This window comes from Gallinula chloropus, assembly GCF_964237585.1.
Source record: "Gallinula chloropus genome assembly, chromosome: 24".
NCBI classification, from domain to species: domain Eukaryota; kingdom Metazoa; phylum Chordata; class Aves; order Gruiformes; family Rallidae; genus Gallinula; species Gallinula chloropus.
The window spans coordinates 1974715-1996880 of NC_140109.1; the positions used below are offsets into that span (position 1 = coordinate 1974715).

At 50.1% G+C, this 22166-nt stretch overlaps 2 protein-coding genes across 2 annotated transcripts in view; both read left to right on the forward strand.

Moving 5' to 3' along the window:
• The window catches only part of UBASH3B (ubiquitin associated and SH3 domain containing B), a gene marked incomplete at both ends in the record, with an annotated part of 60712 nt that extends 58687 nt beyond the window's left edge, over positions 1-2025 (forward strand). The window contains 2 exons of the mRNA XM_084274846.1: positions 920-1029; positions 1888-2025. Coding sequence (XP_084130972.1) covers positions 920-1029; positions 1888-2025 — 248 coding nt within the window. The remainder of the gene's footprint in view (positions 1-919; positions 1030-1887) is intronic.
• Positions 2026-8205: 6180 nt separating this feature from the next.
• Positions 8206-21125, forward strand: CRTAM (cytotoxic and regulatory T cell molecule; the record flags this gene model as incomplete). The annotated part of the gene is made up of 10 exons (XM_084274920.1): positions 8206-8254; positions 10953-11099; positions 13180-13332; positions 13551-13682; positions 16539-16709; positions 18580-18645; positions 19121-19225; positions 19588-19734; positions 20098-20181; positions 20995-21125. The coding sequence occupies 10 exons, from the start codon at positions 8206-8208 to the stop codon at positions 21123-21125; spliced, it is 1185 nt and encodes a 394-aa protein (XP_084131046.1).
• Positions 21126-22166: the final 1041 nt, after the last annotated feature.

The following is a 22166-nucleotide window of genomic DNA, read 5'->3' on the forward strand; positions in this document are numbered from 1 at the left end:
CTGGGGGGGTGGGAGGTGAATGCTGATATTCCTGGCCAGTCTTTCCCTCTTCAAGGAGGCAAATCCCCATATCTGAATCTCTCATCACTCCCAGGAGACATTGCAAAGTCCAGGTTCAACTGTCAGTGCCAGAGCCATGTGCTCCACTGTGCCCAGCTTACGAGAAGGGTCTGGGAACTTAAGTAGCAGAAGTACCTTTGGGATCCCCACCCGATGCAAGCTCTCTGTTCATCCAGGAAATAAGCAAGCCATTTGCACCCTGCTGCCTGTTACCAGCACCAGGCACTCATCCTCCATCCCTTACCTGTGCTCCTCCTCTGGAGATACATTACCCCTGAGGGCTGCTGGCCATTTCTCCAAACACAATACTGAAGTTTTTAAAGATCTCTAGCTAGTGTTTTGCGTTCACAGTGTGAGAACAGGAAGTGTCTAAGTTCTGTTGATTACACTGATTGCATAGTACTGGTCTGGCCCTACATTCTAAACCTTTCCCATAGCAGTTTGCCCACAAACCCCAATGGCAGAGTGCAACATCAGCTGTGCAGCATCTCAGACACAGAAAACTAAAGCTGTTGCTGTGGAAAACCAGGGACTGAAATTAAAATGCTTGCTTTAATCAGAATTAATTTGGGGCTAAGAGAAAAGCAAGTGCTTCACGAGACAGCTGAGATCTTGCTCTCTTCAGAAACCTGTTTTAAAACTAAGGAGCTCTGAGTTTGTTATCCTCAAAATTGAGAAATGCTGTAGACACATTACCAAACTGTGCTTCCCCAGCCCCATATCCACAGAGTTCAATGTGCCATTACATGATAAACTCAACCCATTTTGAATAGTTTTAACGATCTGCTTGATCTCGGGCACCAGTCCCAAAACCTGGCTTCATATCCCTCCTCAGCCCATGATTCTCCCTTTATTCCAGGAAATAACATCCTGATCGTGGCACACGCGTCCTCCCTGGAGGCTTGTACCTGCCAGCTCCAAGGGCTCTCACCACAGAACTCCAAGGACTTTGTACAGATGGTCCGAAAGGTAATTACCACCAAGGAGTAGAGCAGCTCCCCGGCTTTACCAAGAGAAAAGGAATTTGCAATCTGCTTAACGGGGCAGAGGACACTTTGTTCCTGCCCGTTACTGAGTCTCATCCATCTCAGAAGTCACGAGGGGAAAGCAGATTGGTTTAAGAGGCTTATCCCAACGTGTCACTTCTGTAACGGATAGCACGGGATCAGACGCCCACCTACAAACCGGCTGGCAGTGGCGCTGCTTTAATGCTGTACAGAGGCTCTCACAGTGCCCTCCAGTGCCCAAAACACCCTCACCGCAGCTCACAGGGCACTTCTGCCCTACAACACTTCTCATTTCATCGAAAAGAACTTGTAACCTTCAGGGGCAAGGCCTGAAAATTATGATGGGGTCTTCTGCCTTCATTCCTTGACTCCCACCCTGGCCTAGGAGACAGCATCATCCACTGCCAGCCTTGCAGATGCTCTCTGGGATGTTCACAGCTCATACGTGATCTGAGGACACCTGAGCCAGAGCAGCATCCCTATTTGTCCTCCCTAGCCATGCTGGCCTGCCAGGTTTGGGACCACGTCAGGGTTTGGGACCACAGAACATCCTTGGTTGGAACTGGCCCATATTTAATAAACTACACCACGGGGGTATAATCTGTCTTTCCCAGTGTTTCACCTGTAGCACAGTATGCAAGGTCTGGCTGTCACACCTGAGCCCTACAGTCATCTCTTGCAAATGGACTTTGGGGAGAGGGAAAGAGAGAAAGGAGTGAAGTGCTCCAGCAGCACAGCAGGGCTTCAGCCCCAAGGGGAGCTCCCTCCTTGCACTGCTCCATCCCTGCTCACAGCCTTTGTTTCCATCTCTCTCACACAGATTCCATATTTGGGGTTTTGTTCGTGCGAAGAACTGGGAGACACAGGTGTCTGGCAGCTTACGGACCCCCCCATCCTCCCTCTCACACACGGACCAACCGGAGGCTTTAACTGGAGAGAAACCTTACTACAGGAGTAAGAAAACCCCACGGCCTTTCTGAGCGCTGGAGAACGTCTCTTTCTTGTGTTTATTGACAGTGGGAACACCAGTCACAGCACGTCCAGTGGATCACACAAACAGCTGGTCTAGCATCTCTCTCACATAGCCACGGCCACGCCAAAATCCTCAACCCACAGCTAGGCAGAGACAGAAGGGAGCAACTCCAAGGAAAGCACATTAAAACGCAGCCTGAAGCCCTCGCACCGCAGGGAGTCATTTAGTCAGGAGCTGGGGTGGGTTTCCTCACCTCAAACGGAGCTCTGAGAACTTTCCCTGCCTTCTGCACCGTGTTAGAAACAACTAGCACTGTGTAAAAGCTGAGTATTGGGGATGTGGGGGTGGGAGGGGGGCGAGGGTCACTACAATTTTTGCAAAGCATTAGCAGGCTTGTTCAGGAGCACGTGTGGAGACCTCCCCCCCACCCATCCTGTGCACGACACCCAGATTCCCAGCACCTTCCCTAAAGCGTACCAGCACCAGCTGGAAGCGAGAGCCCAGCATCGCCTCTGCAGGCAGCACCAGACGGTTCCTCTCCTCTGCTTGAGCCCCACGCCGAGCCCTGCACTGGGCACACTGCGGATGCAGAGCCCAACTGATGCTGAGCCGTGTCAGAAGGGAAGCTGGAATTCCACATCAGCTGCAGGTGAAGTTTGCACCCTGAAGGACAGCACTGTTGTGAGCAAAGACTGGGAGCGGCCTCTTGTAAGCAGAGACAGATGGAATAAGCCTTTTCCAACCGAACCTGAGGGATTTAAAAAGCGGGGTTGGTTTGGGTTTTTTCCCTTTATTTAGGTTGCTGAAATCCACCCTTGTGCACAGACCCAGCTGAAAGCAGTTCATGCCGTTTAAACCCCCTTTGGAAGGCCTTGGAAAAGTGTTTTCCCTTTTATACTGAGATTTTGTGCTGGTTGTTTACACAGTGGTGGCTTTCTGTCCCCTGCGAGCTTCTCCATCGGCCCTGGTGAGGTCCTGCAGCGAGCAGCTCTCTTCAGGAGGCAATGGTGCAATGAAAAGGATGCTGAATTTCAGCCTCTGCCGCATGCTTTGCTTCCTTCTCCTTAATTCCTAAGTGCCATCTGCCACAGAGACAAAGCAGAGCTGAAAAAATTACGCTTAAATTCAGGAGCAACACGCTTGGGCCTGTTAAGATGTTGTTTATCTGGAGGGGGAAGGGCTGGGATCCTGGGAGCAGGGGAAGAGAAGGGTTTCCATCACAGGAGGCATCCAGCCTGTGAGACCCCAATGTCAGCTGCTTCACAGGAGAACGCAAAATACCCCACAGTGGGTAGTTTATTATATGAACTGGCTTCAGAGCAGCTTTCCTTTAGGTTAGTGTTATCTTAAGTCATCAGGCTTAGGTCAGAGAGTTCCTGCAGACATTCATAAGGGTCTTCATCAGCATAGGCTCACTTTGGGAGGTACTCAGAAATCTGCCTAAACAGGGTGACAGAGATTCAGGCACAGCTTGCTCTTAGTTTGGGCTGTAACTTTGGGAACTCTTCAAGTCCCAGGAAAGCCTCTGGGCAGCCTGGGCACTCCACTTCTGCCCAGCTACCCCTCTGCAGAAGGCATTAGTGCCCTCATGGTCGTGTGGCACAGGTTACACTGGCCAAACTTGACAAGGGCTTATTATTCACGGCTTGGTTTTTGCAATGGTTTCTTGGAAGGCCTCAGCAGCACAGCTCTGCCCTTCAGCAGGAGATGCCTGAGCTGTGCCTGAGCAGCCAGAGCCATGAAGGAGCCACAGACCACCAACCCCTTCTTCCTCAGTGAGACAAAACGCTCTGCGGCCACGATGTACCGAACCTTACGGGGCAGCAGCTCAGCCCTGTCTCTGGCCAGGGGGAGCACCCCAAATTCAGTGCAGAGCTGGAGCTGGCAGAGAGCTCATCCTGTGCAATACGTACGTTGTCCCGATCCGTAACGACAGTCCATTATTTATGCATCCATGACTCTCTAATACTCACTCAGCCATTCATAAGTGCATTATTATACCGGAGATGTGTGCTGAAAAGTCAGGGAGATAACTTATGAGAGAGCAGAAGAAACTGCTCCCATGCAGTGATACTGCTGTCACTTTCCTTTTTAACTGTAATTTAAACTATTTTTGGCTGTGTACAGACATTCTGAAGAGCATTTCTGGCTTGTTTTCCTCCAGGCTTACTCACTGCAGATTTGCAAAGAGGTTAAAACTAAAACAGATGACAATCACACCAGAATTAATTTGGTTACCGATGCACATGTAGTCCTCTGGGCCACTTCTTGTTTCATGCTGTAATGGGCCAGCAAGATGTAACATGGGGCAGCAGGCATAAAACAGGCTGCTAGGTGATGTTACAGGGAGCTTATTTAGGGAGAAGCATGAAACAGAGAGGGAACAAAGCCCTCATGCACAACTGCATATCATACTAGTGGATGTTTGCGTATAGCAAGTCATATAGGGAAGCCTCCTGTTTGAAAAGGTAGACATTAAAATGTGCTCTTCTTTGGAAAAAAAAAAAAGTATATTTTTGGATGTTTGGGAAAGTATTTTAACAGTTGTAGTCTTATCTCAGATCTTTCAGGTGTCAATCTCTACAAGAAAAACCTGGTTTTCTTGTGGCATTTTGATTTCTCTTCAGGGTTTTGTGCTACCTAGTCTCATGCTGATAGGCTCACCAGGAGAAAAAAGCAACAGAAACCCCAAACACCTTCCTTTTAAATCCTTAATTGAGAAGTTAAGAATGTGAAACAATTGCTGCTTCACTTTCACTCCACTGCTGCTGTTAGGCTTCATCCATGCTCTGCGTGCACACAAACTGACCCATCAACTCAAACCAGCAGAGCTCCACTTCTTTATGCCAACGGGGGATCCGGGCCTTAACTCCAGAGGAAAACCACACTGCCCTTTTCACTCAGCCTGAACAGGTTCAGAAAGAATGCAGCTGATGGCAGGACCCTCCTTCTCTCCTCTGGTGTTGGCTGCTGGCGTCATCAAAGCGGGAACTGACATCACCAAACAAGAATCCTGCAGGAGCTGAGTGAAGGCAATGCAAGGGGCTAACCCTGCACAATGACCAGAGTGGAAGGGATGCTAGAGTGCTGTTTCGCAGCATATCATTTTGTATCTGCAGCTTTGAGCCCACCAGGTAGCAACATCTTGGGGACACAGCTCTGTCCTGTCCTGTCATCTTTGTCTGTGTGCTAAGTGCAGCTCTTGGGTCAGAAGTCAGAGGATGGGGTTGGGTCTGGCTTTAGCTCCTCCAGACTGTGCTGGGTGCCAGGGGATGTAAACTTTTCCCTCCGGGTCCTCGCAAAGGCCTGATCTGGAGCCCGGGGAAAGAGAGAGGAGGGTTTCTCATGGTTTCCTCAGGCTTGGGATGAAGCTGCACAACCATGGCTGTCTCTGTGCAGGGCTCAGCCCTTCCAGTCCCAGGTTTAGAAACCCACAAGCCAAGCGAGACACAGCACCTGACTATATCCACATTCATGTCAGAGAGGGACGCGAGACTGCTGAGTTAGGCTGTAGCCAGCTACACCCTCACTTAAACCCAGAGCTGGAGCACAGTCAGCAGTGCCTCACAGCTGGAAATGTACAGAAGTTCTGTATGAAAACTCTGGCCCAGACAAGAGGGAGTCTGGTTTGTGGGGGTTGGGTTAACTTTCATTTCATACAAAGAGAGCCCAAGCACAGGGGATACTGTTAGAACCTGAACAACACACGTGGAATGACTGGGAGCAGGTGAGCTCAACGAATGAATGGAAGGAAGAATGAAGCAGTAAGTGTGATGGGTGGCATACACTCTACATCACTGCTTCTCACCACATCCTCAAACACTTCTTCCCTGGGGAATATTCATGACCCATATATGCTACATAACAGAAAACACACAGCCAGTTCCTTTCTATTGCTTCCCATTAAAGTGTATTTTCTGAAGTTTCTCTCTGTGGACATCTCTTGAAACTTGATGTTATCAATGGATACTTTTTTTTTGTCCCCATTTAAAACCTATTGTATCATTCTGGTTCTTACGTTTTTAGTGTGAGCAGATTGTATTTATTTGAAGAAAAATGTTTGCTGTTTAAAAAAACCCAATAATTGTATTGCCAAAAATAGCTGTAATTACCTGTGACATCTGTATTTTTTTATTTTGGGGGGGGAGGGGGGAAAGGGAGGTAAGGGGGTTGGTTGGTTGTTTTTAATCTGAGTTTCAAGTGCTAACAACTGTTAAAACAACCACTGCATTTTAATTTGCTTATAACATTAAATGGATTTCTCGGAAGTCAGATGAAAGAACAAGTCTCACGGATGATTCACTAGAGGTGCCACGCACCCACTCCCTGCCCTTCCTATTTAAACCCTATTTAAACATGCTGGCCTTTGCCTGAGTGAATATTCTGACACAGGTGCCCCTTCGGAGGGACCCACACATCGCTGGGGTGCCCCTCAGGAAGCCTTTCAGTGGCTCCAGCCAGATGCTGCCAGGAAAACCACCAGTGCCACCTTGACAGCAGTGGCTGCACTGGGATCTCGGAGCAAAGAGGGAGCCAGGGCTGTTCCCCAGCTTGGGGTGCAACGCTGCCCTCGCCACATCGCGTTTCGGGATGCCCCCCCTCCCCGGATGGGGTGTAAGCCTCAGGCACAGCAAGGAGAAAGGGGAATTCGAGCTACTGTTCCCTTCCCTCCGCTGAAGGGATGAAGTTCATTTATTTGACAGCAGGTGGCACAAAACCATCTCAAGTCTGGTTTTCGGAGGGATTTTCCCTCTGGGCTGGGGACAGGCGGCTTCAGCGGCCCTACAGCTGGGTGGCTTTTTTCCACTGAGGTATTTCCCTGTGGGGTTTAGATGCTCGCAGGTGGAGACGCAACTTTTAAACCAGAATCACGGCATCACTAGGTGGGAAAAGTCCTTTGAGATCATCGAGTCCTAACCATACCCATCCTCCACTAACCCATATCCCTGAGCCCCTCATCTACTCGTCTATTAAACACACCCAGGGTCAGTGCCTCAACCCCCTCCCTGGGCTAAAAAGAGAGCAGTGCTTACCTCTATCACACACACCTTCTTTCCTGACTACCTACATGAAACTTCACAGCTGTTTTTCATTAAAACTAATTATATTAAGATCAGTATAAAAGCCATAGCTTTAATCAATCCAATAGACACTGACAGTGATGCACGTCCATGGACCTGATGGTTTAACAGAAACAGGCTCTAATAAATTAGAAGATGTGCCAAAGCCTTTTTGGGAACCAGTACACACGGCTACATCATGACAAGAGGCTCTGCCCACAGCAGAGGATAAATGTCACGATGCTGCTGGACATCACACACCCAGGAGACATGAAGAGCTTTGCTACACCCCAGATCGCTTCTGAAAGAAGCGGGCCTGCCAGAGGACACAGGAAACCTTGATTCTGCCCCTGGTCCTCTGGGACATCCTCGGTGTAGTCATCCTTCCACCCTGTGCTTCAGCGTGCAGCGAACCTTTCACAACCACCTCACCAATACTCTTCATTCCCCAGAGAGCCACAAAACCACACACCTTTCTCTCACCGCTTTGCCAGGATCTCTGCAAGCAGAGCAAACCAAACCAAACCTCACCTCCCTGGCACATGGCATTGCAAGATCCAGAGTGACACAAGGTTAATTTCAAGGGATTTAAGCTACACAGCTGGGTTTTTAAGCAACCTCACTGATTACTGTGCCACAGCGTTCCCCACCAAATAGTGCCTGACTTCCTGCATGCCTCCCCATCCCAGGGGATTAAATCTGGCACGGCACACCGGTGGGATCACTGCAGTGAGGGTCCCCAGTGGGGTTAGCCCAGGTCCACGTTTCTCTTAACCTTTACCTGTTTCCCCCTCTGCATAAATCTCCCCCCACTCAGACAATGAGCAAGACAATGAGCAAGACAAAGCTGCGGGGGTGGAGGCAGTGCCCCCGGTCCTCTCACACATCCCCCGTTTCATTGTGGGGACCCGTGAGGTCACTGATTTCTCAGCTGTCACCAACACATACGAAAGAGGAGACAAGGGGGAGAGTGGAACAATGGAGAGAAGGAAGGAGGCAGAGACCCCGGCAGCGATGAAGTCATGGTAAACCTGCTCCCCCTGTGCTAAAAAGGGACTGGCAGTGAGAGGAAGTCAGAGCAGACCGCTCCTGCCGACACCACAACATGACTTTCACCGGGGTGCTACACATCGCAGCTCTGCTCCTGATGCAAGGTAAGCCATGCGCGTCGCCTGGCACCATCTCCCCTTCGCCAGCAGCCCAGCTCCGAGACCTTGATCTCCAGAGCTTCAGCACGCCACAGGCAAGGCAGCTCTTGGCTGTGGCTGTCTTCTCATTAGGGGTGCCATGTTGCTACCCAATTTCCAATGCATGCCAGTGCTGAATTCCAGCCGGCTCCTAAAACCAGCATCCATGACACCAGTTTACCCCTCGCAGCTGGTGGCATGCTGGAGATGGGAAATCAAAAGATGCTCAGGCAGCGGGTCCCTGCTTACTTTCCCTGGCTTGAAAACCTGTGCATGCCTTTGGTCACGCTTTGCATAGAGAGAGGGTAACGTTAAGACAGCAGACTAACTCAGACAACACTTGCACAGCACTCTGAAAAGGAAAAGCACTTCAACCGCTCCATCTCCTCACTCCTATTAGGCAACGGGGCTTATTCCTACTTTGCTCACCCCCTCTTTCACACACAGGGGAGCGCAGGAGGCTCCTATCTGACCGTGTCAGGCAGGCAGAGATTGATGTAAGGAAAGCAGCAGGACAGCTTTCTGCAGGTCAGGATCCTTGCAGGCGTCACTCCTGAGCTTTGCGGGAGGAACGCGAGCCCGGTGCTGGCCAAAGCAACATCCCTCCCTCTCCTTAAAATGCTGGAGTAGAAGCCATGGCAGGGCTGTTGCTGACACATTGCCAATGCTCTCACACATGAAGGCATTGATAACAGGCTGCTCAAAACATTCTGTTAGGTTCAGGATATGTTATTACCAGCCACCATGTTTCTCAGAGGCCAGGCCTTATGGAGCTGCTGATTAACCCCTCGCTGAGCCAGAACTTGCAGCACCCTTTAGACTTACTCCAAATCAGCAGCAGCTTTCACTCAGTCTCAGTATACAAGCCCTACCCCCCCAACATGCCAGAGTCCCACATGATTAATTTGTCCCTGCTGTCCACTAGCTGCTCTTGGCCATCAGAATTAATTCAGACCCCCCTCTCCCCCCCTCCCAGGTCTGCAGCCAGAGGTCAAGTGTAGCTGATGACACAGGATGTGTCTGCAGGCTACGCTTTTAAAGATAACTCTGCAGTGATGCACTGAGTGCACATCACCGCAGCAGGTTCTCTGTGTGCTTCCTGATGGCAAAAGTAATAGCAACCAGGGGCATGAGCCATCCCACTCAGCTGCATCCCACAATTCCTTGTGAGAAGCTGCTGCCCTGTCTTGCCATGAGGGAGGGTATGGCACTGTACTTGAGGCCAGACTAGTTTTTCCAGGTGGCTGGGGCTGCTGCCACCCAGACAGCACCACAGACTGTTGTCTGGAGCTGGTGTGTCCCACAGCCCAGTGACAGCACTGCAGGTGGGCTACAGTGGCTTGGAGACCACAGCCACATCACACTGCCCCTAGGCAAGGAAGGGAGTTCAACCCATGAGTCACAGTCCGAGCAAAGCAAAAAAGGGGAAGGGATGTGGGGCACTTCTTTCTGGTTTAGAAAAGCAAGCAACACCCCCACTTTGCCTGTTCAGCCTTGCTGTTCTCACCTCAAAAGGTATGACTTGAAAGACCCTCCACGGCTGTCACAGGGACAGGAAACCAGTGCTATGAGAGAAAACAAACAACCGGTGCAGAAAGGCCTTGTGGAAAACCACAGGCGAGACCCTCTCTGCTGCCTTAGCAGCAGCACACATCTCCTGACACGGGTCTTCACAGGACGCCGTGCAAGGAGGTTTTTTCCTCTGCTGCTGCTCTTCTGCAAACAAGCCCCGAGAAACAAACTGAGCCACCAGCCCTAGGGAACACAGGCGGATTCACGAGGAAACAGAATCCAAAGGCACCGCCGTGCCACACGTGATGATAAATCACAGCCACTCTAAGTTCGATGGGGCATTGCCTGTGTCCAGCAGAGCCCGGCCTGTGCTGTTCCCCAGCACAGTAACAGATCCCTCCTCTCTGATTTTACTGGGAAACACTGAAATACCCCACCAAAGCTGCAGCTCTGGTATATTTTTTAACTCCTTGTGAGCAAACAACAGGCTTTCCTGAAGCCCAGGTTCATTTCCCCAAACTGCAGCGCTCAGGGATGCAGAGGGAACTTGTGGCAGGCAGCTATCTGGAAAATAAACCACACAAAACAGGAATGAAGAATAAACCCCTCTTGCTGCCTGTTTACCAAGCTCTGGCCTAGGTGCTACTGCCAGTAATCTCTCCAGGGTGCTTTTTTTTTTTCCTCCTGGAGATGGCAGTTCATGCCAGGTCACCAAATATTTTCACAAACTTTATTATATATCTTCAAATTGCCTAGAGAGAGAAACTTGGGCTAACATAGAGGGGAGAACATTGTGTAAAGCAGGTATGCTATCCATCCTGCATTGACTCCTGCAGAGTAACGCTGTGACTCAATGTTATGTAACAATGCTGAGTAGATTGATAGGGATGTAGATAACTAAATCCGGTCCTGCTGGCAGGTAATAATCACAACCTTGGGTTCAAGCCTGGCCCAGTCACTGCAATGACTTATCTAGTGCCTATGATTTATTTCTGTCAGTACAACCACACCAGTGAGTTTCCTAACGTAGAAAAAACTTCACACCCTTGAAAAAAAGGAAAATCAACACATTACCCCGTGCGAAACGGCGTCACTTGACTTCATGTCACACTTCTAACACTTGGGTTTTTTTTCCCCCCCTCACATCTAGCAGGGGATTTTCCAGGAGTTAGCAGTAAAACCATCACTCTAAAGGAAGGAGAGGACCTAAACCTCCGCTGCACCCTCGGCAGCTGCGAGAGCTCAGCACGGCAGTGGTTAAACCCTGAGGGGTTCAGCATTTTCCTAAACACCTACCGGGGTAAGTGTGAAAACTGCACGCGGCGCTTTCCATGGGGGGCTGGAGAGTCACTCCGAGGTGGGCTTCCCCGGCTCCCACCGGGGGCCGGTCTGACTCACCCACCACCCAAAACCACTGGGGATGGTTTCACATTCGGCCCCTTTCTGGCAGGAAGCTGATGAAACGGAAACCCCCCCACAAGAGTGGTCTGGCAGGAGAAGCTTTTAGCAGTGAGCTGGAGTTACCACTGAGAGAGTAGCACAAAAACCTCACTCTCACCTTAAAGGGAGACAGGGCCAGACGTGCCTGAGAGCCCTGGGCACTCTTCAGCACATCTCGGGTAGTGCATCAGGAGGAAATTTTGAGCAAACAAGCCCTGATTTCCAGTACGTGCCAGCAAAGCCAAAGTTAGGAATTTTATGTTCCCTTCCCCTCTCTGTGTCTCTGCCCTCATCTATCCTCCTGGAGATGTCAGGAGGATATAAAGCCTTTACTCCTTTTTGATAATAGTGACCAGGATTTATCCAAACAACACTGGATGCCCGACTCCCACTGACACTGCCCGGGGACCAAGGGTCCTCTTTTGTTGCACTGGGAACCCCAGACACCAGGTCTTGCCACCTGCATCTCCAACCAGCCTGGCCATGTCTCCCACCAGCATGGCTGGTATTTGTAAACAGAAAACATTGCAAGAAACTCTTGCTCCTCTTACGGACCAAGGCATTTTATTCTGCCCGTTCCCTCCATCTTTTAATAGCTCCAGCCCTTTTGAGTAAGCCTATAGTTTTGCTGAGTTTAACAGCAATTTAAGGTTAGGGAAAGAACATACCGGCTTGTGTCTACAGCAGCAGAGTCCAACCTGGGTGGACAAAAAAGTATCTGTCTTAAATCATCTAGGGATTCAACCCAGATTTTCAATGCCCCACGATGATCCTTTGGTAAGACATGTTTGGGTCCTTGATTAAGTCAGACACACTGAATATTTATCCTTTTGCAAGACAAAAGGGAACAGCCTTCACTTAGAGAAGAACCAGACTTCACACTGTGCAAGGACATGCTCGTTTTTTAGTCTGTGCTATGGATCTGTCACATCACTTCTCCAACAAACCACTTCATGAATCAGTTCCCTCCCATGTCACTGCAACTAAAAACGATGATGAGCTAAGTCTTACATCACACTGATGTCAAAATCCGTTAATATTTAATCATTTCATAAATCACAGAGCTGCTGCAATTCTCTTCCAATGTTTTGCAAGCCACCAGCTAAAAGAAAGGAAAAACAGAAAGAAAAAAGATAGTTTTTTAGGTCTTTTTCTCCCTAATGCCTGGCACACATCTGCAGTTTCACTTCAGCTTAAGGGCAGAAGAGTTACACTTTCTGTGCTGCGGCTGTGGGAAAGGTCCATGTGACTTGCTAGCCTGACCTCAAGGAGTCTCATTGGTCACCCAGCAGAGGAATGAACCCAAGACTATTGAGAGAGAGAAAGGGTACTACTGGGAAGCCAAGTATGGATATCCTAGGAGATGGTCTCATTAAAATCAAGGCACTTGGAGAAGGATAGGAGAAGCAAAACAGCCAGCTAGTCAGCAGTTAATAAAGAGGTGCATGCTGCCCGTGGTGTGTGTTTATCTGTCACAAAGCACGCCCAAAGAGGGGAAGTGATTTTTTTTTTCCCCAAGGCCAAATACAGGCTTGGGGAATAGGGAAGGGATAGGTTCTTAGCTCATGCTCTACATTCAGAGGCTCTATCATTTCTCTGACCACGTATCATGTCCTTACCCCCTGATGTTTGCTTGTATTTATCCATGTAGACACTTAAAATGTTCTCGTGCCCGGGGAAATGAGAATAAGCCCCCCTGAAAGTAACAGCAAGAAAACCCTTGTTGTTTTCCTTGCTGGCAGCACAGACACCCCCTTCTTCAATCCACACTAGCACAGCACCAGCTAGGAACGCTTTGTGCTAGAACTGCTCCTTGACATCAGGCATTGATGAACTTAACTGCAATGAAGAAAACTATCCCAGTTCATTAAGACTTTGATTATCTGTCGGCCTCATATGTGCCAACACACATAACATGCCAGGTTTTATTTTCCTTACAGGTTTAAAAGACCAGAGGTACCAACTCACCCGCTGTTCAGAGGATGAACTGTCCATCCGACTGTCTAACGTCACGGTGCAGGATGAAGGGGTGTATAAATGCCTCTACTACAGCATCCCCTTCCAAAGTGAGAAGACTGCTGTTAAGGTGTTAGGTAAGTTCCTTTACCCACTGTGCTCCAGAGGAGCAGGGCTAAACAGCCAGCTTCTCACCTCCAGACCCACCTTCTTGCGTGCAGTTGTATGGTGCTCAACACAGCGTAACCCTGGCCTCAGCTCAGCTCCCCGCTCCCCAGTAACGCTGCGTATGGAGCCACTCACAAAACTGAGCAGAAAGATGCAACGTAACCGATTCTAAATCCTCTTGCTGCAGCGGCTCCTTCTCATCCGGTACTGGAAGTGTCCCAGAGCACAGAAAGCAGCGTGACACTGTCTTGCTATACCCGAGGAAGCAAACCACAGCCCCAGATCACTTGGCTGTTGGGCAACGGAATCGAGCTCGCTGGTAAGTGTTAAAGGACTGGGGGACTGAGAGCTAACAGTTTCTTATCAGCTTTGAATCATAGAATGGTTTGGGTTGGAAAGGGACCCCAAGGATCACAGAGCTCCACCCCCCCTACTATAGGCAGGGCCACCAACCTCCAGGCCTGGAGCTACACAAGGCTGCCCAGGGCCCCATCCAACCTGGCCTTGAACACCCCCAGGGACAGGGCATCATTTAAAAATACTAGAGGGTGAAACACCTTCTGTAACATGCCAGCTGGGGCTACCACTCATCCTCCACCCATTCAGAACAACCTAAGCCCTGCGGCACCAGCATCACATGAGTGCTAAACTCCAGTGTCTGAGCAAGGGAGGGAGAGGGCTTATCTGCTCTGCCCACGTTCACCACAGAACACTGCTGCCAGCACGAGCATCCCTTGAGAGCCTGAAGTGAAACATCACTGAAAAAACCCAAAACAAACCCCCAAACGAAACCAAAACTCCACAGGCAGGGTTTTCAAAACCCAAGGACCAAGTCAGTTAACACATTTCTAACGGCTTCCAAGTTGACACTGGAGGCAGACCAGCCACCCCTTGGCTTCGCTGCACACATGCCAGCTGCCCGGTCCCTCTCATCAGTCTGTTCAGAGCTGGGCAGGTCTCCAGCAGAAGCCAGAGGAACACTTGGGAAGCCCAGCCTGCACCAGCCCAGGAAAGCTCTCCCCAGCCACAGGCCTGCACGCTCCTGCGTGGACATGCAGGAGGAAAAACAGAGTCACCACATAGCTTGGTTTCACTTGTCTGCCATATAAATAGCTGCTTTGAAGACCATGTTCTAATAATAACTGCTTTATCAGCTGCAATGGCAGCACAGCACAAAGGAAACAAGCATCTGGACCAAGGTGTGAGGAGAATATCCACAGACACAAACAGGTTTTCTTGCCTATATGAAGCAGCTCTTGTTTGTCCCGCACACCCACAGCTCAACCTGGAATCTTCCCCACCACCACCCCAGGGTGGCACTTTTAACTAAGAGCTCTAGGAAACAAGAGAAGCATGCTGGCCTGAACACAGCTAGAAATCAGGGCTACAGGAAAGAAAATCCCATCTGCCAGACACACAGAGAGACCATGTAAAGCTCTATGCTGTGAGGAACCACACTCAGAGGAAGTGGTGGAGCTGGTAAGGGAGCCCCAGGAAAAGCAGGACAGAGAGCTGCCTGCAGTCCCAGGGGGAAGGAAGGGTGCTCTGGAGCAGCTGAGTTCTGGGAAAGCAGGTTGGGAAATCCTGCCTGTCCTTGGGAAGAGGTGGGCTGTGCAGGAGCACAAGGGCCTGGGGGAATGCCAGCTGGGAAGTTACAGAATGCTCAGGGAAGCAGTATGTCATCTCTATGGGGTTCCCCCAGTGTTCTTCTAAACCCAGGCATTTCCTTACACTCAAAGCAGCCTCAGTTTCTGGCCAGATATTAACACTTGTAGCATCACAACACGCAGCTCAAGATGCCAAACCCCTCCCATAACCCACAGAGCCAGCCCCACGCTTCTCCACTTATTTTAACAAAAGCCTGCACTTACCTTCATCTCCTCCTTGCCTCTGCAGCTCTAACCCAGTCAGCCATCAGAGCACCAACTACTCAAATTTCCACCCCGGGGCCACCTGGGAACCCAATGAAGCACGGCAGGGTCTATGGGATGGCTGCTTGCTTGGTTTCAGCTGAGGCTTGTTTTCCATTAAAGGAATATTTGCATGAGGAGGTGCTGACAGCACCATGTGCTTGGGGCACACACTGATGCAGACGTGTGGAAGGAAAGCAGTGTTAACTGTGCTGATTCAGCATTTCTCAAACTCTGGGCAGGCACCTTTCCTTTTTCTGAGGGCCTCTGAGCAGCACTCCTTTCTCCTCCTTCCACTCTCGGCTGTAATCGCTTACCACAAATATTTGTACTAATCAGAAAATAGCTAATACGTCTTAATTGCTGGCAGTGCCTCTGTTCCACGGGCTCAGCGGGGGCAAAGCAGCTGTAATTACCCAGCTGTTGCTGGAAAAGATTATTTTCTTCCTAGCAAAAACATGCTGAAAACCTTCTGAGATCTTACATGACCCTGCTGGGGATGGAGCAGAGGGCTTAGAAACACCGGTCTGTGTAACACCACGTGTTACCTGTAAAGGCTAAAGTGGAAACGAGGAATTTCTTCCATTTAAGAAATACCAAGGGTAGGCGATCAGGAGAAAGCATCGGTCTGTTCCCTGAGAACCTCGACGTTACAGACAGTAAAAACTATTGTGTCACCGTGGGTGTTTAAAATGAACATCTAAGACCCCTCCCTCCCCATCAGAGCTATTCAAACAAGTCTTTCTGTGAACAGGAAACACATCTTTATTTGTCCACAGCTATTGGGGCACAAACTTGATGCCCTTGGATATCACAGGGCAGAATCGGAACCCTCCTAGGTCTCAGTTGTGCTGCAAAACAGCAGCTTCTTGCCCCCAGGCTCCCCACCACGGGACGTGTGTGGCTGCAGCACCTGGCAAAGCAGCTTATTCCATTCAGCGAGGAGCCAAAGCCGGTGTCTAGATGCTTTACCACAGACCTGCAGGGCAGGGCAGGGGAATTGAGTCACAAGACCCAGCAGAGGCTTTGGGTTGAGCGCAGGCAGCACTGCGAGGTCTGCACTTCAACAGCTGCCAAGGAAGAGAACTCGACCTTGCTGCCTGTGGGCTCCCACGTAATCCCTGCACACAATGAGCCACTTGTGCTCAGCAGTCAGGCACTGCTTGAGCACAGCGAAGGGATGCAGATCTCGTGCCTGGAAGGGCTGTCATTAAATCGCTCTTGATGAGGAAACACTCAACTCTTTTCTTCCCACGGGCGTGTAGGTGACACTGAGCACGAGTTGGAAGCTGACAGGAAGAAATGGACCACAACCAGCACGCTGAGAGTCCTTGCCTATGGGCCCAATTCCACAGCCAGCTGCATCGTTCGCCACCAAGCACTAGGCGAGGAGAAGCTGATGGCATCTCTCCGGTTTGAGGACCTCTCCAGGACAGGTACTGCAAGCTCCTTCAGCGGTAGCCATCCCATTTTACCACTCTGAAACAGAGAAAGTCATGCAGATTGACACACAGAGCTGAAAGCCCATAGTCTGCTGCCCTGGGTGCAGCATCTGTTTTTAAATGAGGGGGCTACCCGGGGCAAAAGAACTCCAACCTAAGATTTGGGGGCTTCTTAACCACCATAAGTTTAATTAAACATTAAGTCACATCAGCCCAGGCAGGTCAGTTCCACAACACTGCTGCCAGAATTCAGGTGATGTTTATCCTACAGCTTTAAAGATACCTCAGAGTTGATGTTCTCCAAAAGCTGTGAGCTTCCCATGTCTTCTGCGTGTTAGACACATCCACCTGGAAAGCCATCAGGGTGTAAACACTGTAAATTAACACTGAAGCTGCTTGTCTGGTGGTTCTTGGCTTGCCTTTTTCCTATCTACACATCTTTTGGATGGATCAAATTATTCTTCCTTCATTCTTCCTTACATTGCTTCATTCAAGAAACACTCATCAGGTGCCCTGAAAGTCATATTGCTGTTGTGGTTTTTTTTTCCAGTGACAAAACCAAGTCCTGCACCAACTGCAGTAGAGGTGGAGACAAGTGTCTCTGAGGGTGAGCACTCTACAGGTAAGCACTAACTGCTCGGTGTTTCGTTCAGTTAATGCAGGGGTCAGGTAAAGGCAGCATCTGCCACAGAAAATACCATAGAGTGCCTTTCCTGAGATCTGGGGCTGCCAGAGAGCAGCTGCCACTGGCACTGAGGGCCATCCTGCTCAGCCTTCAGACCTGCTTTGTGTTCTTTCCCCAGTGACTGCGGCAGAGTCAGGTCTGACCGGCAGCGCAGCCTCCACGCCAGGCCACCCACACCATCCTGGTAAGGGTTTCACTTTCGGTTTTCTTCCTCAGTGTTAAATATATCCAGAGGAGAGGGAAGCTGAGACGGGCAGGGGTGGGGGGAGCAGGACCACAAGCCAAACCGCAGACCAGACAGAGGACCCAAACAGCCCAGGGCATGGAGTGTACCAGGGCAGGTTTCATTTCTCCTGGATCAGTTCCATCAGAACAAAGCATCTCTTCTGGTTTCTGCCTTGGGTGTGGGGCAAACCTCAGGAAAGTCTCCAGCCCAGTGTCACGTCTACTTGTGATGTTGGAATTCACTGAACCAGGACAGAAACGCTACTGAGAAGGGTCTGCTCCACACTACAAACAAGGGTGCAACAGGAACCACAGTGTTTCTTCCTTGTGCAGTGGGCCCTCACTTTCACAGCCACAAAAGTGGCCACAGCCTGTCCTGTGAAAAGCAGAGCAGCAGCCACAGCAGCCACACCAGCACGGCGTGAGCCATGCTGGGATTCCTCTGGACGGTTGCACAAGGTGGCACTGTGCAGCCATGGTTACCTGTGCATACAGCAGCTTGCAGGGAGGGAAAGGAGGAGTTGTTCCCAGCAGAAAGAAGGGCTCCACCGCCCAAATCGGTTGGCCAAATCCCACCAAGGTTTGCCCACACACCTGCTCGGTGTGCTGGGCCCTGGGGTGAAAAATCAGTTGGCTGCATTAGAAAGACAGGAGCCCTTTGTTGATGTTTGTGTGAAAGTGCTACAGCAGTGATTGCAAACGTTACAGCATGGCTGCATCCCGATCAACAAGAACCACAGACGTTGATAAACATTCACGGGACAGAGAGCCTGAACCTCTAACAGGCTGGTCACTAGATGTGCTGGCAGAACCGACACAGGGGAAAGTCTTTTAGGAATTTAAAGTTTGAAAGAACTTCTAGAATTCATTTTAATTTTAGAAATCAGAGCTAATTTTACAGACAGGGTGTCTGTGAGCGTAAGAAGGTCAGAGCTCACCTCTCTGTTTGTGCAGGGTCCAAAGTGACATCCGCTGGAGAGGAAGAATTGTCCAGTTCGCCGGGTCATCGCATCCCCAATGGTAAGACCTTATGTCATCAGACGTGATGAGAGGTGGCAAAGAACAGGGATTCTCATACCGGGTTACTAAGCTGTGAAGACAGGAAAAGAGCAGTCAGGGACATGAAGATCAAACTATTTTAAAAACCTGCTTTATGGGCAAGGATACGTGCTCATCCCTGAGTCTGCAGCAAGGGAAGCCAGCTGATGGACAGGGCAAGACCCAAAATAACCAAAGAGTCAAAGTTCAGCTTTGTTTTAACCACTAAGTCTAACAGTGTGGATGAGACTCCGAGGAATTTCCTCTTCCTAAAGCTCAGGGGCCTTCGGGTTAAAATGAAACGGGGTGCTAAGGGTGTGAGCACAGAGCTTTATGCCACAGGGCTCCAGAAGTCCCTTCCTGCTGCAGTATCCAGCTGCCCTGGGCTTCCAAGTTGCATTTCTTAATCCCTCCTTTGCCCTTCAGAGATACACTGTTCTGCTTCCCATTCCCACAGGGACCGAAACAGCATCCAACGGCAACGGCACAGAGAACGAACTCACCAGCACAGAAACGTCACTGCCTGGTGAAAACATATCTGCAGTGTCCCTCACCACCTTCGGTACGAGCTCTTTAGTGGCAGCTTCCAAACATACCACGAGCTTTCTTACCCCCAGGCTGGTACTCTCTGGTAACGCTTCCAGTGTTGTGGAGAGGCCACAGAAATGCCACCACCTAGGGAAAAAAAAGCTGAATGTTACTGTTTGCTGTGCCAGGGCATGAGTCTACCCATTTCTATCAGTTCTTCTTGTTGATAGAAGTAGACAAAGTTTTAGCTCATGCCCTAAAATTAAGTCCAACGAGGCACGTTCTGCATTCCCACCATATTCACCAAGCCTGGCCCACGATCTGTCTTAATTATAGGTCTGTGTTCTGTCTTAATTACCAGAGCTCTTTAACAACACAGAAATACCTCTTTTACAGAGCAAGATATGAAGCCTGACACCATCAAAAAGAAGGCAAAGAACCTCCTGCTGCCCATCCTGGTGGCTGCTCTGATTTTCGTGCTGCTTGTCATTGTCCTGCTTTTTATGATGAAGCTGAAAAAAGCTCATGGAGTGTGGAAGAGAGGTGGGTGCTGGCCCTGCCCCAGCAACTGCTGATGTTGCTTTATACAGGGGGATGGAGAGCTGAGGGGCTGCTTCAGCAGAGGCATGACAGGGCTCCTCCAGCCACCGATTAGATGTCCTCTTTCTCTAATAAAAGGGACTTGTTGCAAGCAACTCTTCTTGAAGAGTCCCTGTCACTGACAGCCTCAGGCCACACTTCAGCTGGCGTGAGGTGCCCCAAAAGCCATTTACCTCTCAGATGGTGGGGATGACTGAACCCCCCCGAGGTTGTAACAAGTCGCACGGGGTCTTTATGCTGAGTCAGAGAGTGAGGAAGAGCCATGGAGAAATCTCATTGTCTTAATTACACTTGTTTTCCACACAGAAAATGATGTTTCAGAGCAGACACTGGAGAGTTACAAATCCAAATCTAATGAAGACAGCCCGGCCCACGAGAAGAACAAACAGGGTAAAAAGCTTTAACCTACCTAGACTAACTCCTGTTAGAGCACTGCTACCAGCCACAGCCAGAGGCATCTTACCATACAGAGGTGTTTCCAGACTGCACACATTAAGCCTGAACATTCTAAACCCACAGCTTGGGTGCCCACCACATGTAGCATAGCTCCAGTAAGAGCCACACCAAGATAAGGCCAGTTTCTAAATGCGAGCTACCGAACTGCTATTAAATACAGTACAGGGGGGCACGTACCATGAGTGCTGCTGTTGTTAAACTCCCCTGAACAGCTCTTACCTGACTTCAACACTCCCAAAACACCAGTGCTCCATTGGTCCTGTCTTCAGCGGGAACCACGGATGGTGGGAGGTCTGTCAGCCTCCACAGCTGGGTTATTCTTAGTTATTTTTGCTCCGTGTGTTGATTTCTCTCTAAACAAAGGCAGCTTCCAGCAGGTGAATAAGCCCAGATGGGAAGAACGAGGGAACTTTGCTGACATCCTGCAACATGAGCTTATAGCAGCACCTAAACAGTGTTCAGAGAGACTGGGGGGTGGGGGTGGGGGGGCAGTTATTATCAAACTGTCTTCAAAATTTCCCTTCTTTTTGAAGTACGAAACTTCTGAACCACTTCTTGTGCAAACTACTGCCTTTGGTATCATGTCACCTGTACTAGATCCCATCACACGCCTCAGTCTGCTGCAGCAGATGCCTTAACAGTTCCCAGGAATTCACACTCTAGTTAATATGCATTTCAAGCAGGTACACACACACACCCCCACACCCCCTTTACAACATCAATAACGTGCGTGTGTTTACCTTCCAGCTGCCAATCAGAAGCCCAACGTGCAGTACGTAACTGAAGGGTACGTGGCAACAGCACAGAAGAATCTGAGAGAGAAAACCACTGCAATAAGCGAGAAAATATTTGGATGTGGAAAGGAAACGGACGTGTAGAGGGGGGAACCCGTGCAGCACGCAGAAGCACCCCTGCTTCCCCATGTTTACATTTCAGGTGTCAGTATGAACTCAAGGAGCAGAAATCCAAACAGCTCCCCTCCACCCAAAAGCCAGCCAGGACTGCTTTTCTTTAAGCAGTGGGTCAGGTAGATGGGATGGGTGCTCCCAGAAACCTACTAGTGATGAACATGGATTTACCTGTAGTCCTCTGCGGGTTTAATTAACCACTGCCAGAAACGGAGCTCACGGATCCCATCTCCGGTCACATCAGCAATTAGGGCCCAGCAAGGGAACATGCAGCTATTCCTGAGGACTGCAGGATATGAAGGTGCTCACATAACACTGCGGCCACCTCCTCTGCAAGCACGGGACTGAGGAGGAACCCCAGGAGCTGCAAACCAACCGGGACTTGGATTATCTGTTGGAGAATGTCCCAGGGAGGCCATAAAAATGATCCAAAGGCTGGAACACCTCTCCTGTGAAGCCAGGCTGAGAGTTGGGCTGGTTCAACCTGGAGAAGAGAAGGCTCCAAGGGGACCTTACTGCAGCCTCCCCATCCCTGACAGGTGCCTGTAGAAAAGCTGGGGAAGAACTGTTCACAAGGGTGTGGAACAACAGGATGGGGGGGGGGGGGGGGGTGTGTGTTTTAAACTAGAAATGGGGAGATTTAGGTTGGATATCCGGAAAAAACTCTTCGCTATGAGGTTGGTCACTGGAACAGGTTGCCCAGAGAGGTGGTGGAGGCCCCATCCTTGGTGACATTCAAGGTCAGGCTCTGAGCGACCTGCTCTAGTGAAGATGCCCCTGCTCACCGGACAGCCTTTGAAGGTCCCTTCCAACCTAACGTGGTCTGGGATTCCATCCTGGGTATGACCCCAAGCCGGGACATCCAGCAGTACTTAACCCAGCAGGAAAGCATCCCGGGGTCTGCAGCGTGAAGGGGGAAAGCAGCAAAGAGAGGCAGTGGCTGCCCACCGTGAGGTCTCCTGCCTCAGTTTCCCACCCGCACAAGGGCCGAACCACCGCACCGTGTATGCG